This window comes from Mytilus galloprovincialis, chromosome 6 (genome assembly GCF_965363235.1).
Source record: "Mytilus galloprovincialis chromosome 6, xbMytGall1.hap1.1, whole genome shotgun sequence".
In the NCBI taxonomy this organism is placed as follows: Eukaryota; Metazoa; Mollusca; class Bivalvia; order Mytilida; family Mytilidae; genus Mytilus; species Mytilus galloprovincialis.
The window spans coordinates 26,593,630-26,612,326 of NC_134843.1; the positions used below are offsets into that span (position 1 = coordinate 26,593,630).

Sequence of the window (18,697 nt, forward strand, 5' to 3'; positions counted from 1 at the left end):
TCCATTGAATGGACCCCTGGACACGCTGACATACAAGGTAATGAACTAGCAGACCAACTAGCTAAAAAAGCAGTACAGGAGGCAGAAAAAATACAAAGTATTCCAATATTTACCAAACAGGATATACAAAAAGGAGCAAAAGACAGTGTTATGTTCAAATGGCAAAACAGATGGGACACCAGTGAAAAAGGAAGGAGATAGTATGCCTTTCAACAAAATGTTAAGAATACACTTCCAAAAGACAAACCGTCAACTGAAATATATAGAATAACTACTAGTTCTACTAGTTTAAGAACAGGATATTGCAATTTAAACTCATATAAATCAATGATATGCCCAGCACTCATCGACAAATGCAGCTGTGGACAAATAGAAACAGTTGACCATTATCTTCTGGATTGTGAAAATTATGAGGAGGCTAGAGAAAAACTCCGCTCTGCACTCTATTTCATAACATCAAAACTAACACTTGAATCAGAAGTACTATTAGCAACAACAGAAAATGATAATTACAAACATCACATAGAAGATATTCAACATTTGTTAGGGTTTTTTATTAAAGATACTGGAAGGTTCACAAAATAGATAGTTAAGGTTTTATAAGGGTTTTTTTTTTTTTTTTTTTTTTTTTTTTTTTTTTGAATTAATTATTTAATTATTTATTTAGTTTCTCTGCAGTGCCACATCATAAATACAAATGTACTAATGAGTTTAATACAATAGAGACATAAAATTACCAGAGTGATCGAAATTACAGATAGAGATTATAGTGTCAAGTTGACATTTCTAAAGACTAAAGACTGAGGACAAAAATAGTATAGCGAGAAGTTTGACATTGTGGAATTTACACACAAATCATAGAATAGATATGTCGCCTTAACATAAAAATGTGATTTCATTATGTTTTACGAATATGTAACAATATCTAACGTATCATATACCATTTTATATTTTTTCAACTTTTTCTGTGTCTCCCGAAAATGTTACCAAAGTGCAATTGTTAGGGTTTCTTAGTACCTATAATAAATGAAGTGAGATACAATTTGGTACAAAACAAATAATTCCTTAAAAAAAAGTTGATTTCCGAAATGTGATTTTGTACAGGTTTAATTTAGTAAGCCTTTAGTTTTCGGGAATCGCGCAATAATTCATTAATTTCTATCAAGTTGTTCGTGTCTCCCCGAAATGTTACCAAGTGAAAAAAGAACGTTTTGCACGGAAACGTCAACTTAGCGTTATAATTTTGAAACAATTACCGAAAGTGTCGCGCATGTATCTACACAGTTGTCTTACGTGCAGTTATCGCATTGGTTCAAATCAAATACATGTATGAGGTGGATGATATGTGATGCATAAATTAAATGTTAGTATTATCTGAAAATTGTATTTCACAGTCGCACAAGCTTCAAATTTATAAATAACATTATAGATGTAGACATTTTGTTATAAAATCTTTGCTAGTACGATTTCCATTTTCATGCGCTTGAACAAAAGACGTTTGGAAAAAATTACCAGTTCTTCATGGACCCGTAACACTTTAAATGATTAAACAGGAACATTTCCGATCTGATATTTTCCCTAAAAAATATATACAGTATCATGCAGAGTTTATTTTAAAATCAAAATTCGCGTGCGTCAAAAAATCGATAAGTATTTTCACTAATCAAAGTTTTACTATCGGAATACTATCGTTACATATTTACCTATTTAATTGTTGTTTGCGGTAAGTTCAGTGGCAACTATTACATGCATGTACACTTAGATAGTATTTGCAAATCTCGTAACAATCTTATCGAATGGAATACAAGTCCGTCTAATACATCTGCCACGGAAAATTCAACTTTTATTCTAAAACATGTAAAGAGCAAGTAATGAAAAAAATATCATTAGATAGTTGTTTTTAGAACCGAAGTCATAGAAACCTTGTCTAAGACTCTTTATTTTTTTTAGGAAGATATGAGTGTACAGGGTCAACGAATACCAAGTTTTCAAACTAAAAGTGAAAGAATATTATGGTATAAGATAAAAAAAATCGAGAAGCGTAAAAAACAGAAAAATGATTCAAAACTAAAACATAAAAATGAGTATAATGCTAGTCGGCGAAATGCAGAAAAAAATGTTAGTCTCAATCCTAAGGCGCTTATCATGAGAAAACAAAGGCATAAAAAGAGTAAAATAAAGCAGAAAAAAACCAAACAGTATGTAAGAAATCATAGGGGAAAACGCAGGGAGGAGCTAGTCAGGACATATTCAAAGGAGGAACTTGACAATTCTTTTAATACTAAAATGTCAAAATGCAGGTCATTGAAAAAAATGAAGGACGCTTTGCCAAGAACCCCAACAAAACGTGCAGCTTTGATATCTTCAGATATCCATATAAAACGTGCATGTATATCACCAACTGTCGCTACTTTACAGAAACTTCAAATATTAACATCTAATGAACAGAGAGAAATGTCCGCGATGGATTCATCAATCATTAAAGATATGAAAATTATTCAAAAGGACAAAGAAGCGACGATGCGCGAAAAAAGGGTATCTATTATAACCTCAGCTGTAAATGGAAACGAAGTACAAAAAAATAGAATGAAAGTAAAAGTAGCCAGAAATTTAGGACTACCCGAAAAAATTTGGCAAAAGGTCGAAAGTCGAGAACGCGTGTTCTACAAACTGAAAAATCAAGTTGGACGTATACCTATAGAAAAACTAGATCAGACGCAATGTCTGAAGATGAAAAGAAAACTGTTTATGACTTTTGGCTTTCTCCATCAATATCTCGATCTACCGGAAACAAGAAAGACATAAAACGAATGTAAGATTAGGACCACACATTTACTCATGGCACATGATACATGTATTAAATAAAACACAAACAGAAGCTTTTTTAGAATTCCAAACAGCACATCCTCCTGATATTAAAATTAAACAGCGAAAGTTTGAAAACTTGAAACCATACTTTGTAAGAGTAGCTAGACAACAAGACATGTCTACTTGCTGTTGTAGATACCATATAGAAGCCCGGAGTATTTTCAAAAAATGCATGGAGTTCAGAAAAAATGTTTTGACAAATCATGATGTTGCCGATACAATCCAGATTAAGGTATTCGAGACGCTTTCAGATTTGATTAATACAACTTTGTGCGAGAAAGAAGCTCATGATAAAAATCACAAAATTGAGTGTCTCGATAGAAATTGTGACAATTGCGGTATTCACGGTTTGATTTTGATGCAAGAAGAGCTAGATACTTCTGAATTGGCTCCTGATATAAAATGGGAACGATACGAGTATGTTAATATTAAAACCAAAGGTTCGTCCCGTAGAAAGTTAATGCTTATTAACAAAACAACAAAGCCTGGTGAAATGTTTACCTACTTCAAAGATATTTTAAAAACTTTCCCGTCTCACCAATTTCGCGCAAACTGGTAAAATAAACAGTTCCAAATGTTGAAAGAAAATCTTCCACAACAACACTGCATTTTCGTACACGATTTTTCAGAAAATTATCGATGTTTCGAAAAAACTTAAATTCAATCATCTTATTTTGCAAGACTCGAAATATCTATCCATGTCACATTGATATATAGACATGCCATATTAGAAATTGACGGAGAGGAAAGTACCGTCGAAAACCCATCTATAATAACAGAACAATTTTTTGTGTTTAGTCCAGATGAGTCACACGACAAGTATTTCACGCATGATGTTAGAAAACTTGTAACCAATTATTTAAGTTCCATTTCTGCACATGTTACTACGATTCACGAATTTACAGACGGTTGTCAAGCTCAATACAAAAGCCGACATTGTCTTGATGACTTCAGTTATTCTAAAGCAGACTTTGGATTTGATCAATACTTTCGCAATTTTTTTTAAACCAATCATGCGAAAGGCCCACAGGACGCCGCAGGTGGTTTTGTAAAACGACAGGCCGATATTGCTGTTCTTCGAAGTAAAGTTACTATCAAAACAGCTGAAGATTTGTATCAATTCGCCATTCAAAATTTGACAAAACCAAATGAAAGTGCAAGTTGTAAACGTAGAATTTTTAGACTATTAGACAATATAGAGCGTGACGAACTGCCGCGATTTAAACCAGTGCTAGACAATAGGTCTATTCACCGTGTACATTGCCTAGAAAACGGAATTATTTCGGTAAAAAAATTATCCTGTTACTCATGTGATTTGTGTATAAATGGCAACAATTCACATTGTCAAAATTGACATATCACCGGAACGGAACGAAAAATAACAATGACAAGATAAGATGAGCTTAATAGGGAAAACGATATTGTTGACGAGGATGAAACCGAGATAAAAGACTTAGTCAACAGAGGATGTATCATTGCCGTTGTTGCCGATGATCCCAACGATGATTATTTTTTTGTTGAAAGCTTCGGGAAAAGCACAAGTGTTAAGCGTTGATACCACTGAAAAATGGGGTGCACATTTTCTAAAAGGTAGTGAAATTATTCGCGGACTTTACTTTAACAAATTGACAGTTGAAGATGGAATGGTAAAATTTAAACTCCTGCAGCGCAAAACATCTTTGGTACCTGCTGTCTCAACGAGATTTATATGCATGGACTTAGATACAAGTAATGAAGGAATCTTGACCATGCCCGAGGATACTTATCTTGCAATAATTGATCTTTAAAAGTGATAAATATGTAAATGATATGCTTTCAATAAAATAAGATAATGATTTGATACAGATTTATGTGTCAAAAATGTATAATCAGTTATCTAAACTATCTTCCTATTTCACACAAATGCTCAGAAATCAAAATGAAATCTGTTTTTAAAAATTGCAAAGTTTTGATGTTTTGTAAAAAAGTTGGCAAAAATAAAAGAAAAAACATCGAATATATAAACAAACATTATATCAATGATTCTACAAATTCTTGAAAGAGTATCATGTGGTTATTTATACATCCGCAAGTTAACAAGTATAACACCCAGACGAACTGACATCCTTGTTAATATCTTTTTTGTATTGTATAAAATTATTGTATACAAGTCTACAAAAACGTTTTAAAAAGTTTCCTAAATGGTTATTGTTCCATAAGTGTACATATGTATGCTCGAAGTATATATAGAATCAGTACATGACACACAACATGCGACAAATAAATGGGGGTAGTAATAACAGGAAACTAAATTAAACATGTAAACTTCAATAAAACTGGAAGTTACATAAGGGGAACAGGAAAATAAGAATATATTGCATCACTTACAACCACCTTTAAATTGACCAGTGATTTTTTATTCATTACTGACCAGCGAGATAATCCAACGATTTTTTAAGGGTCCATATGAAGTGTGGACCTAAATGTTCTTTATCTTTAAATACAACGCTCATTCTGTAAAATCTTCAATTAACGATTTTGTAAAATTCTTCTATCATTACATGATTTCTTAATTCTGTACATGGTCTACACTATTGTATTAAATAATTATTTTATTTTCCGTTGTTATTCTTTATAATTTTGCAAACTTTCAGGTTTGTTCAATTTTGACAATTTTCATATATACATCGTGTAAAAACATTTCCAAGGAAACCAAACATACGGAGGTTGAGATATGACATAAAAACAGATGTACATATATATTTACCGAAAAAAAAAACAAAAAACAATCGCACACAGGCTGAGTGATGACTGGAAGACTGGAAATATTGTGTTTTGTTATTTAGTCCATCTACACAAACGAGGGGGGGGGACCTTTAACGAGACTCCGGGATGGGGTGATTTTCAGCACGGCATTTCGGGATTGATCCTGTCTGGATCCGGCTAGTCTTTTTTCGAATTTCGGGATGACGGGATTTAAATTTCGATTTAACTTAAAATTCGGGACCTCGGGATTTCATGTTTTAAAGTCCGGGATTAGGATCCCTGCACCCCTCCCTTCCAAATCGACAAATGCATATCATAAGGTCTTTTCTTTTTTAATTTTCTTTTGGTCTTGTGTTGTTGTCTGGTTGCTGTCTTATTGAAGTACTGACTACTTACGGGATTTACATTTTACTTAAGGTACTGAAAGTCTGTGACACTATGCATACTTTTCAGTAGGTATATATAGTAGTAGTATGATATAGAGATGATAGATATAATCTCGTTCTTGACCTTCAAGTTTTATGAGTGAAATAGAACTGAGAACAGTTCTATTTTATATTTTAGATGCTACTTTCAGCTAGGGTACATTTTTTTTAATTCGGTTAATTTTTACCCATATATATGGATCAGGGAGGCCCCGCGCCATGTCACAGTGGACAGAGACTACCGGCAGCTGGAAAAAATTGTAAAAAAAGATCGGAGAACACCGCTTGCTGACATAACTTCGAAGTTTAATGAACAAAGGGATGTACAAATACAAGTGTCTAAACGGACTGTAAGACGACGTTTGAGGGATCACGGATTTTTTCGGGGAGTGTACAGAAAGAAAGTTGTTATCAAATTTGACAATCGGAAAAAACGTCTTTCATGGTGTAGGCAAAAGAGATGGTGGACAACTCAATTACCAATGGAGTAAGGTTATATTCAGTGATAAGTCTCAAGTGTGTGTAGGACAGGACAGGCGCGTATATGTATGGAAAAGGCAAGGGGAAGGCTGGAGACCGGACTTAGTGCAAAATAAAATTGACCGAAAATTTAGCAGTATGGTGTGGGGATGTATATGCTATCAAGGTGTAGGGACACTTACGAAAGTTGAGTGATATATAAACGCTGACAAGTATATCAGCATTCTGGACGATAATATTTGGCCCGTTATTGCAAGACATTTTCCTACAAATGACTATCTTTTCCAGGATGACAATGCTCCGGTGCATAGGGCTCGTTCGACTCAAGCTTACATAGCGAGGACACATCTGAAAAATATGAGTTGGCCAGCACAATCACCCGATTTGAACATTATTGAAAATGTATGGTTGTATATCAAAAGAAAACTTCAGGTTCGGGTGTATAACATAAATTCAAAAGATGAACTGTACAGGGAGATTTTTCGGATCTGGCAAAGTATTCCTTTAAATTCGTGACATTAGAAGTTTGTATGACTCAATTCCTAGGAGAATTATTCATGTTAGATTAAAGGGACACCTTACTAAATATTAAAGGTACAGTTTTGTTTTATTTTTCTTTATTGACTGAGTAAAATAAGATTCATTTTATGAAGCAGTTGATTGTCAATTCACACGGCAGCCATATTTGACGAATACTTTTGGCCACCCTCTGTATCTATTTAAAGATTTGTGTTCTATTTTAAACATCGAAATTGCGGACGTGAAAGAAAACACCATTAAAAAAAACCACGTTAGAATACAAAATGTAGAGATGGATTAATGATCGTGAAACATTTATAAATGTCCCAAACTTGTCTTCCCGTACAATACTAAGTTTTAATATTAATGTCCCAAACTTGCACCCCCTTCTGCTTATTTTCTGCTAGACGATGTCTTTTCCCAGCGAATATAGGGTTTTTGTAAGGACAGTTTTGACATACTACATATACAGAATACTTCCTAGACCACACTGTTTTTTCTCATCACAATTATGTAGAAATAGTAGTGAGCAACAGTTTCTACACTTGTTTTAACTGGTCGGCAGATATAACTAGAGGCTCTAAAGAGCCTGTGTCGCTCACCTTGGTACATTTGTATATGTGAATATTCAACAAAGGACACAGATGGATTCGTGACAAAATTGTGTTTTGGTGATGGTGATATGTTTGTAGATCTAACTTTACTGAACATTCTTGCTGCGTACATATATCCCCATCTATAATGATTGGCCCAGTAGTTTCAGTTAAAAGTGTTAGTAAAAATTTACAAATTTTATGAAAATTGTTAAAAATTGACTATCGATTCGTCTGAAATTTTCAGGGCAGATAGATCTTGACCTGATAAACAATTTAACCCATGCCAGTTTTCCTCTTAATGCTTTTGTTTTTGAGTTATAAGCCAAAAACTGCATTTTATCCCATGTTCTATTTTTAGCCATGGCAGCCATCTTGGTAGGTTGACCAGGTAAACAGACACAATTTCTAAACTAGATACCCCAATGATGATTGTGGCCAAGTTTGGTTTAATATGGCGCAGTAGTTTCAGAGAAGATTTTTGTAAAAGATAACTAAGATTTACGAAAAATGGTTAAAAATTGACTATAAAGGGCAATAACTCCTAAAGGGGTCATTTGACCATTTCGGTAATGTTGACTTATTTGTAAATCTTATTTTGCTGAACATTATTGCTGTTTACAGTTTATCTCTATCTATAATATTTTTCAAGATAATAACCAAAAACAGCAAAATTTCCTTAAAATTACCAATTTAGGGGTAGCAACCCAACAACAGGTTGTTCGATTCATCTGAAATTTTCAGGGCAGATAGATCTTGACCTGATAAACAATTTTACCCCATGTCAGAATTGCTCTAAATGCTTTGGTTTTTGAGTTATAAGCCAAAAAATGCATTTTACCCCTATGTTCTATTTTTAGCCATGGCGGCCATCTTGGTAGGTTGACCGGGTCACCGGACACAATTTTTAAACTAGATACCCCAATGATGATTGTGGCCAAGTTTGGTTTAATATGGCGCAGTAGTTTCAGAGGAGAAGATTTTTGTAAAAGATAATTAAGATTTACAAAAAATGGTTAAAAATTGACTATAAAGGGCAATAACTCCTAAAGGGGTCATTTGACCATTTCGGTAATGTTGACTTATTTGTAAATCTTATTTTGCTGAACATTATTGCTGTTTACAGTTTATCTCTATCTATAATATTTTTCAAGATAATAACCAAAAACAGCAAAATTTCCTTAAAATTACCAATTTAGGGGTAGCAACCCAACAACAGGTTGTTCGATTCATCTGAAATTTTCAGGGCAGATAGATCTTGACCTGATAAACAATTTTACCCCAGTCAGAATTGCTCTAAATGCTTTGGTTTTTGAGTTATAAGCCAAAAACTGCATTTTACCCCTATGTTCTATTTTTAGCCATGGCGGCCATCTTGGTTGGTTGACCGGGTCACCGGACACAATTTTTAAACTAGATACCCCAATGATGATTGTGGCCAAGTTTGGTTTAATTTGGCCTGGTAGTTTCAGAGGAGAAGATTTTTGTAAAAGTTAACGCAGGACGACGACGGACGACGACGACGACGGACGACGACAGACGCCGGACGCAAAGTGATGAGAAAAGCTCACTTGGCCCTTCGGGCCAGGTGAGCTAAAAACTCTACCACCCTACGTCCCTGACGCCAGTCAAACACCTGATTTTCATTTTGAAGATCGTCTTCATGACTGTTTTCATATTCATTTTCAATTTTTAATTTTAGAAAAACAAGTTCATTCTCCTAGAAGTAACATACTTTCCGTCAAATTTACCGTTAATGTTGTCCCATCGAAAAGTCGCCGGGTGCAATTTTAACATTGCAAAATCTGGTCAAAGGGACGTAATTCGTATAAAACGTCGCAATATTTCGCGGAATCCGCTAGACGGCGTTCATTTACTGTTACTTGACCTTAAAATATTTATTTTCAGATTTTTATTTTGCTTCTTCAAGTGCAGTGCACTTAAAATTTAATCACAAAAAAAACTTTAAAGAAATGATAAAATTATGCATCTTGAAATAAACAACTTTAAAAAGTATCATCTTAAAAAATGTTCAGTCCTGTTATAAAGGTGAACACTTTTCATTTTTTCTATGACAAGTATATAGTTATAAAAAAATAATAACAAGCAAAAAGTGCATATATTTCAAACACAAAGTATTGAAAAAAAAATTAAATGTTTTCCCTTAATCTGTAATGGATAAATTTGGTGTATTTACTGTCTTCTGATTAGATTAAAGTATTAACTTTATTTTCAATGTTGTCAACTTTTATGGTGACACGCCCACTCTGATGTTGTGTACGTTGTAATTGTAACTATAAATAATATTAAAAGTTATTTGAGCCTTTTTTTGATAGAAATTTATTTATAATGAATGGCAATCATTTATTTTGAATTTATTGAACCATGTAATTTATTTTTGACTCTTCACAGTCTACACAACCTGCTTCGCAGAACCAAAGCAAAACCAAAGCAGTGATTTTTAGTAAAAGGAAAGTAAAAAGAAATCAGAATTTTATGATATATGGTGAAAAAATTGAAATAGTTGATTCCTACTGCTACCTTGGTGTACTTTTCAATTACAACGGTAGCTTTTGTACAGCACGAAAAAAACTTCTTGTTCAAGCACAGAAGTCTTTGTATGCTCTATACCGAAAAATAAAAAATATATGTATTCCCGTCGATTTGCAGCTAAAACTTTTTGACTCATTGGTTAGTCCTGTTTTATTATATGCTTCAGAGGTATGGGGATTTGAAAATAAAGAAAGCATTGAGAAAATACACCTTCAATTTTGCAAAAACATTTTGAAATTAAGAAGCAGTACACCAAATTATATGGTGTATGGGGAACTCGGAAGATTCCCTTTGGAAACCATTATTAAACGTAAAATGGTGTTGTTTTGGAATAACTTGTTATCGGAAAATAACAAGTTATCTTCCATTATGTATAAATTAATGCTCAAATTACATTTTCAAAACCCCGCAAAATTTAAATGGATTACGTACGTTAAATCCATATTTGACGAAAATGGAATTAGTTTTATTTGGCAAAATCAACTTCCATTGGATAAACTGGGATTAAAGAACATTATTTCACAAAAACTGAATGATCAATTCATCCAACATTGGTTTTCACAAATGAATAACTCTTCAAGAGGTGCATTTTATTCATTTTATAAAGAGGAATTTCGTTTGGAAACCTATTTGATAAAGTTGAAGCTGTGTGACAGGATTTATATGGCAAAACTCAGATGTTCAAATTTAAAAATTCCTGTAGAAACGGGAAGATGGTCCGGAATTCCAAAAAATGCACGAATTTGTCATCTTTGTGGAAATGGAATAGGAGATGAATTTCATTATCTTTTTAAATGTCAAAAACAGGAAATAAAACTGCTTAGAAATAAATATATTCCACAATATTATACTGCAAATCCAACGGAGTACAAATTGAAACAGCTTTTAACATTTTGTCATGTAGAACTTTACAAAAACTTAGCAATATTTTTAAAAATTCTTACACGATACTTGTGATTTATGTTGGTTTTTAGTTGAAAGTTATGGTAGTTTGTAAATTGACATTTGCTATATTTTCCCATGTATGTAGCATTATTATGTTTAGTGTGAATGTATTGAGTATAAACATGTGTATACGTGTATATATGATGTCCTCTTGTACACCTATGTGTCTGAGGTTTATTAATAAAGTATTGTCTATTGTCTATTGCAGATTATTCAATGCTAAGAGTCAAAAATGAATTTTATGGTTCAATAAATTCAAAATGAGTAGCTATTCATTAAGTAAAATTACTTTCTTATTGTATATTATACAACTTACAGTATGTTTGAAAATTGTGAAATAACAGATAAGGCAATATCTTCCTTTTCAGACTTAGCATTAAAACTTAACTAAAAAGCTAGTTTATAGACAATAATAGTGCATTGACTTGACATATCAACGATATAAGGATGAGGCTTAGAAACTGGGAAATGCGAGGCTGTGCCGAGCTAGTTCCCTGTTTCGGGCCGAATCCTTATATCGTTGATATGTCAAGTCAATGCACTATTATTGTCTTTATACTGCAATCTAAAAAAAACATTTTCAATTGTTGTTTAATGCGTTAAGGTTATTTATTTGATTTAAATATTGGGGGAAATACCCTTTAAAAAGGCATCACATCATGCTCGCGGAGAAATATACACCACAATAAAATTTACATTTATCTGTTGAAACCAACACTTGATGGTGAACGAAATCGTTTGAGTATGGACTTAAATATCAACCATAAGCATAAAACATAATGATTTATAGGTTGCAAACAAAAAATATTAACAAATTAAATATGTTTTTCCAAGAATTGCAAAAGAAACAATGTTGAGTCGTTCCACGCATCATTGTATGCATTTGAAAAAAGAACAGGTTGAAGAGGTCGTATGAATAATTCAATATTATGTCGGCAATTTCTATTTAAATATTCATGAAGAAAAGTGATATCGGGTCAGTGAGTGACTGTATATGACATAGAAATATACAGTCAACGCATTTTGACTGCTCAAATAGAACGAGTGCAGTATAAATATATATATAAAAAAGGTATAAAACAGCAACTATAGATGACAGAAACAACCACTACCCATTGAAAACTCACAGTGCAGTGCATAAATAAAACTAAGATAGAGGAAGCATAAAGTGAGAACAAACTATTTACAAATTACAAATTAGGTTAATTGAAATGTTAGATAAAAAGACAAACATGCAACATAAAATAGAAAACATCTAAAATACCTTACATTGAACACTGAATTATCTCCCCTTTGCTGGAATTGTACAAATTGAAAAAAAAATCATAAACAGAAAATGTTGACCTAATAAATTGTTATAATGCATATTATATTACTGGTATCTTTTTAACTTTTCAATTATAGTTTTGTTTTTAAATGCTATTTCGAAGCCTATATCAAAATCTTGATAACAAGTCTTTTACATAAAGGTACAGCATTATCTGACCTGAACTGAAATTTCTGCATATCTTAATATTGCTTCATTTAAAAAGCCATTATAACATAATTCATTGCATCACACAAGTATAATCAAAACTCCTTTCCTACGATACTTGGCTTTTTGTTTTTGTTTCAAATCCAATATCAAAGTCTGAATCATAAACATGATAAAAGTCTTTTTCATGTAGTACAGCATAATCTCCCCTGACCTGAAATTTCTGTATATCTTTATGCATCATTTAAAAAGTCCTTATACATAATTCATTGCAACACACAAATATATTCAAAACATCTTTCCAATTATACTTCGATTTTTTTCTATTAAGGTTTGCAGCAAAAAAACTTTTCTGAGAGATCTGACATTCTGACTTTAACAGTGCTTATTGAAAATGATAAACAAAATTTAATGTAAGCTTTTTTTAAAGCTAAAAGTAGGGAGGGTGGGGTAATAGGAAACAGTAACACACATTTTATTTTATGAGGATTACTCAAAATAGATGAATGATTGTCTGTTTAAACCTTAGAAGTAAAAATAGGGATCAGAGGTCAAACAGTGAGGTTCCAAGGACAATGACAATAAAACATTTCTTCCTATGTAACTGTTAACAACTTTGTTTGATATACTATTTGATGTCTGACATTGAAATATATGTTGGATATTTTTTTATTCCTATAAAAGTGTGGAACTTATTTTATATTGATTGAACAAATTAAACAGAAATTATCTGTGAACTTAAAAAAGTTAATCTCCCAGAAAATACTTCCTGTGATTCAAGTTCCACTGGAATTTTTTTTCTTCACAGGAACAAATTTCGGCTTATAGCAGTAGAAACTATTTTGACCACTTGGCCACCGATGCCCCCATATACAGTAGAAACATGCACAGCAATAAATTGAAGGGATGTATGTCTATCTCCTGTGTCAAACCAGCTTCATCCTAACTTCATGTTAATTAAAATCAGATTCAATGGTTCTATTTTTACTGAAGGTTGTTATTACACAGGACAGCTATTGAATATAATCAAAACCAACTGTAAATCTGGTCAGAGAGTCCTCTTTTGTACACTTAAATTGAAGGTTTTTTTTAAATGGAAAAATTATTACCTCCAATGTTTTGTGAAGCAATATGCACTGCCACTGGTAATGAAGTTTCTGTGGCCTCAATATCAACCTCTTGTGATGGTGATAATTTAACCAGCTCTGTTATCTTTGGTGACATTCTCATTCTAGTCACCTTCTCAACTTTTGGTGTTGTGGTCTGTTTGCCAATGTTTAGAGATGAAAATGATTTTATCACTTCTTCAATATCAAGTGGTGGTGGCGATGGAGAAGATTTGATAATCTCTTTCAATTGTGGTGACGGTGGTGTTCTGCTAGACTCTATAATATTAAATGAGAAAAATGATCTTATTACCACTTCAAGTGATGTTGATGGAAATTGTATGGCCCTCTTTTCCATCTCTTGTGATGGAGTTTGTATGGCCCTCTCATCTGAGTAGCAAAATACTATCATTGTGTATCAATCTAACTTTACTCCTTAATTAGTATGTGTAGTCACACCTTGTGACAATCTTACTTTACTGGTTAGTCTATGTAGCCACACACCTTGTGTCAATCTAACTTTACTCCCTAGTATGTGTAGCCACAAACCTTGTGTCAATCTAACTTTACTCCCTAGTATGTGTAGCCACAAACCTTGTGTCAATCTAACTTTACTCCCTAGTATGTGTAGCCACACACCTTGTGTCAATCTAACTTTACTCCCTAGTATGTGTAGCCACAAACCTTGTGTCAATCTAACTTTACTCCCTAGTATTTGTAGTCACAAACCTTGTGTCAATCTAACTTTACTGGTTAGTCTGTGTAGCCACAAACCTTGTGTCAACCTTACTTTACTGCTTAGTCTGTGTAGCCACATACTGTGTGTCAATCTAACTTTACTGGTAAATAAAAAAAGATGTGGTTTGATTGCCAATGAGACAACGTACTGTCCACAACAGACCAAAATGACACAGACATTAACAACTACAAATGTATAGGTCACTGTACAGCCTTCAACAATGAGCAAAGCACAAACTGCATAGTCAGCTATAAAACCCTGATAAGACAATGTAAAACAATTCAAACGTGAAAACTAACGGCCTTATTTGTATAAAAAAATGAACGAAAAAAAATATGTAACACATAAACAAACGACAACCACTGAATTACAGGCTACTGACTTGGGACAGGCACATACATATATAAGTTGGCGGGGTCCCGACTCTCCCCTAACCTGTGACAGAACAACATAAGAACGAATTATAAAAATCAGTTGAAAAAGTAACTTTACTGGTTAGTCTGTGTGTCACATACCTTGTGTCAATCTAACTTTAATGCTTAGTCTATGTAGCCACAAACCTTGTGTCAAACTTTACTGCTTAGTCTGTGTAACCACATACCATGTGTCAATCTTACTGTTTGTTTAGTTTAACAATTACAGTTTGACCTACTTGGTGTATTTATGTTAGAACTAATTATTTGATTTATACATTACAAACCATTTATTTTTTTGTTTCAGACTGACAATTTACTTACCCTTTTCCTGAGCAAGGGTCATGTCATCTACACTCTTAGGTGATGATTTCCGCGACCTGGGCCCTGGAGACGGAAACATTCTGAAACAAAATAAAAATGTTAGCACTTTTTATGCCCCACCTATGATAGTAGAGGGGCATTATGTTTTCTGGTCTGTGCGTCCATTCGTCCATCTGTCTGTTCGTTCGTCCGTCTGTTCGTTCGTCCATCTGTCCCGCTTCAGGTTAAAGTTTTTGGTCAAGGTAGTTTTTGATGAAGTTGAAGTCCAATCAACTTTAAACTTAGTACACATGTTCTTATTGATATTATCTTTGTAATTTTAATGCCTAATTATATTTTTATCCAATTTCATTTGAACATTGAACATGGAAAATGATAGTGCGAGTGGGGCATTCATGTACTTTGGACACATTCTTGTTTGTGATGAACCTTAACCTATAATTATGTCGTTTAAGAAGCGTATAATATTGTTTTGCTTGGACTGCCTTCAATAATGGATAAAAAAAGTCAATAACGAAAATTACCCTCAAAAAACAGAGTACAGTATTTTCAGTAAAGAAAAAAATAAAGTCCAAAATATCAAACTAAAGCTTGGAAACACAATTCTAAAATACAACCCTAATCCAGTTATACTTGGATTAAAATTGGATGAACAACTAAATTTCAATAGTCACATAGAATCTACAGTAAAGAAAGCCAAAAGATCTTTAGGAATTATAAGAGAAATCAAGGGAATAGCATTAATACCAACAAAGACACTTATTCAAATATATGACAGCTTAGTATGTTCAATTTTTAATTATGCTAGTAGTATTTGGCAATCCAGCTCTTCAAGTCATCTGGACAAATTAAATGAAATACAAAGAAAAGGGTTAGCATTGTGTTTAGATCTACCATCTCAATCATCCCTTGAAGCATTAGAAGTACTTAGTGGAACATTACCAATAGATTTAAGAAGAGAAGAAATGGCCATCAGAGAGTTAGGAAAAATTAATTCATATAGTAATAATGTCCCAATTAAAAGAAAATTTGAAATTTGGAAAGAGGAGAAAAATCCAGAAAAATTCATATCACCATTAGGAAAAATGTATCAACAAACTGAAGATATGAAAGATACAGGATTGGTTGATATAAACAAGATAGAACCGCAGTATGAATACCAAGGTCTAGTATCAGTCATTAGAGCCCCTGACGACTGGCGTAACATAGGCAGCTCAAAATCCAGAACACCAGCCCAAATAGAGGAAGGAAAACAACTTATCTCGGAAAAACTCCAATCTCAAACACCAAACACAGCAGTCGCGTTTACAGATGGGTCATGTTTAGGAAATCCAGGCCCCTGTGGTGCAGGAGCTATCATTTACATTAATGATCAAGAAGAAAAATTAAAAAGACCTGTCTCTAACAAAGGATCAATCTTGCTAGCTGAACTAATAGCAATAAAAATGGTACTGGATTACATAGAATCTTTTTCAAAAGAGCAAATTAATACTTTAACTATATTTTCGGACAGTCAGACCTCATTAGGTATCTTAACTCTCAATTGGAAAAGTGACAGCTATCATCAAACCATTAACGAAATCAAAGGGAAAATAAAAAATTTAAACGAACATGGATTTTTAATAAACTTAAACTGGACACCAGGACATGCCAACATAAAAGGAAATGACGAGGCAGACTCCCTGGCAAAAGAAGCTGCTAAAGAAGCAGAAACACTAGCAGTTGATGACATAGTGTTTACAAAACAAGATGTAAAAAAAGCAGCTAGAAATTCCGTTACAAAAAAATGGCAACGCAGATGGGAAAATAGTGATACTGGACGTCATTATTTCAGATTTCATCCTGAAGTTAAAACTAAAGTTTAATAAAAAAAACTTCCCGTCAAAAAAAATGTACAACATAATTAACAGTTTACGAACAGGTTATTCTAAATTAAATGCATACCAATTTATAATAAACCAGCACATCAACTCGGAAACCTGTGATCACTGCAAACAAAAAGAAAATGTACAACACTACCTTTTTGAATGTGACCTGTATTCAGATGCCAGAGACAAATTATTTCATCAAATATACTTCATAACAGGACAAATTCCAACAGATCTAGACAATTTATTAACAATCAATTTGCCAAATGCAGAAAATATCAATCAACTATTAGCGGAGTACATAGAGGAAACAAACCGTTTTAGTGGATAATTTGATACAAATTTCTTTAAATTTTTAATATTTTTAATTTTTCATGCCATTTCAATAACCTAATGAACTATTTTTTAAATTTATTTCACTTCATACATAAATTCTATAGATAATATTTTTAAAGCGCCACCTACAATATATAAGTACAAAGGAGAAACTACATTAGTGATAATTATTTTACAAGAGAGGATAATTTACAAGAGAGATTACTCTGTCATCACGACAAAGATTGAAGATTGAAGATTACCATCAGCAGACGGCAGATTTAATATGGAGAAATCGGGTTGAAAGCATCTCATCCTTACAATTATGTACTTGTATGATTTCAAGGCAACAACAACAAACAAACAACAAATATTTGTAACATGATGCTCAGCGGCGGATCCAGCCATTTAAAAAAAGGGGGGGGGGGTCCCAACCCAAAGTAAAGGGGGGTTCCAACTATATGCTCCCATTCAAATGCATTGATCGGCCAAAAAAAAGGGGGTTCCAACCCTAGGAACCCAACCCCCCTGGATCCGCCACTGATGCTTAATATAAAAAAAAAAAAAATTTTTAAAACGTGTGATGTTTAGAGGCAGATCCAGCCACTTTAAGAGGGGTCAAACCACATGTCTCCATCCAAAAAAAGGGGGTTCCAACCCCCGGGTCCCCGCCCCCTCCTTGGATCCGCCACTGATGTTTAAGATGCTGCGACCTTATGACACTGACAACTATAATTTTTATTTTGCTTCTGTGCCTTCTCGTTTTTACCAAACAAATAAAGTCTGCAAACATTAATGAAACAAGTCCGTATAAAATGATGTCGATATTATGTAGGACCACAAGTATAAAATGAAAATTAATGTTTTATACTTACTTGGAAAACGATGACGCTTCGCTGCAATCAGAATCTTCGGAAAAACTAAAATACTCTAAAGATTCTGTATGTCCTTCTGCTACGATGTCGTAGTTGTGGAAGAATGACCTACTATGACGTAACAAGACGTTTACTCTTCGCGCAGGGATAAAATAATGCATTCAATAAACTTAAGAAGTATGATTTATGAACAGACGTAAGAACTGTTTTTGCTCTACTGTCTTACAACTCAACTTTTGTGAAGAGGGAAATTGATTTGATTTAAATTAATTATGCAATTTTAAATAAACTGATCTACAAAATTTGGCGCAAGAATTAGATGATAAGTGCACATATTATGACGTTATTTGACGTAGACCTTTAGGCTTTCCCTGTCAATCGTAACTCACTTGTTTCGTACACTGGTTTCGTACTAGGCCATTCTCGCTATATATGCAGTATAATAATTATTTCTT

At 33.3% G+C, this 18,697-nt stretch overlaps 2 protein-coding genes across 2 annotated transcripts in view; one reads left to right on the plus strand and one right to left on the minus strand.

Annotated features, from left to right (window-relative positions):
* LOC143079267 (uncharacterized) overlaps positions 1 to 18,378 on the minus strand; it is a 28,299-nt gene extending 9,921 nt beyond the window's left edge. The window contains exons 1-3 of the mRNA XM_076254509.1: positions 18,243 to 18,378; positions 15,185 to 15,264; positions 13,712 to 13,987 (exon numbers count right to left, since the gene is read on the minus strand). Of these exons, the coding sequence (XP_076110624.1) occupies positions 13,712 to 13,987; positions 15,185 to 15,263 (355 nt within the window). The 5' untranslated portion in view covers position 15,264; positions 18,243 to 18,378. The remainder of the gene's footprint in view (positions 1 to 13,711; positions 13,988 to 15,184; positions 15,265 to 18,242) is intronic.
* LOC143078551 (uncharacterized) lies at positions 15,628 to 17,049 on the plus strand. The gene is made up of 2 exons (XM_076253412.1): positions 15,628 to 15,643; positions 15,812 to 17,049. The coding sequence occupies exons 1-2, from the start codon at positions 15,628 to 15,630 to the stop codon at positions 17,047 to 17,049; spliced, it is 1,254 nt and encodes a 417-aa protein (XP_076109527.1).
* Positions 18,379 to 18,697: the final 319 nt, after the last annotated feature.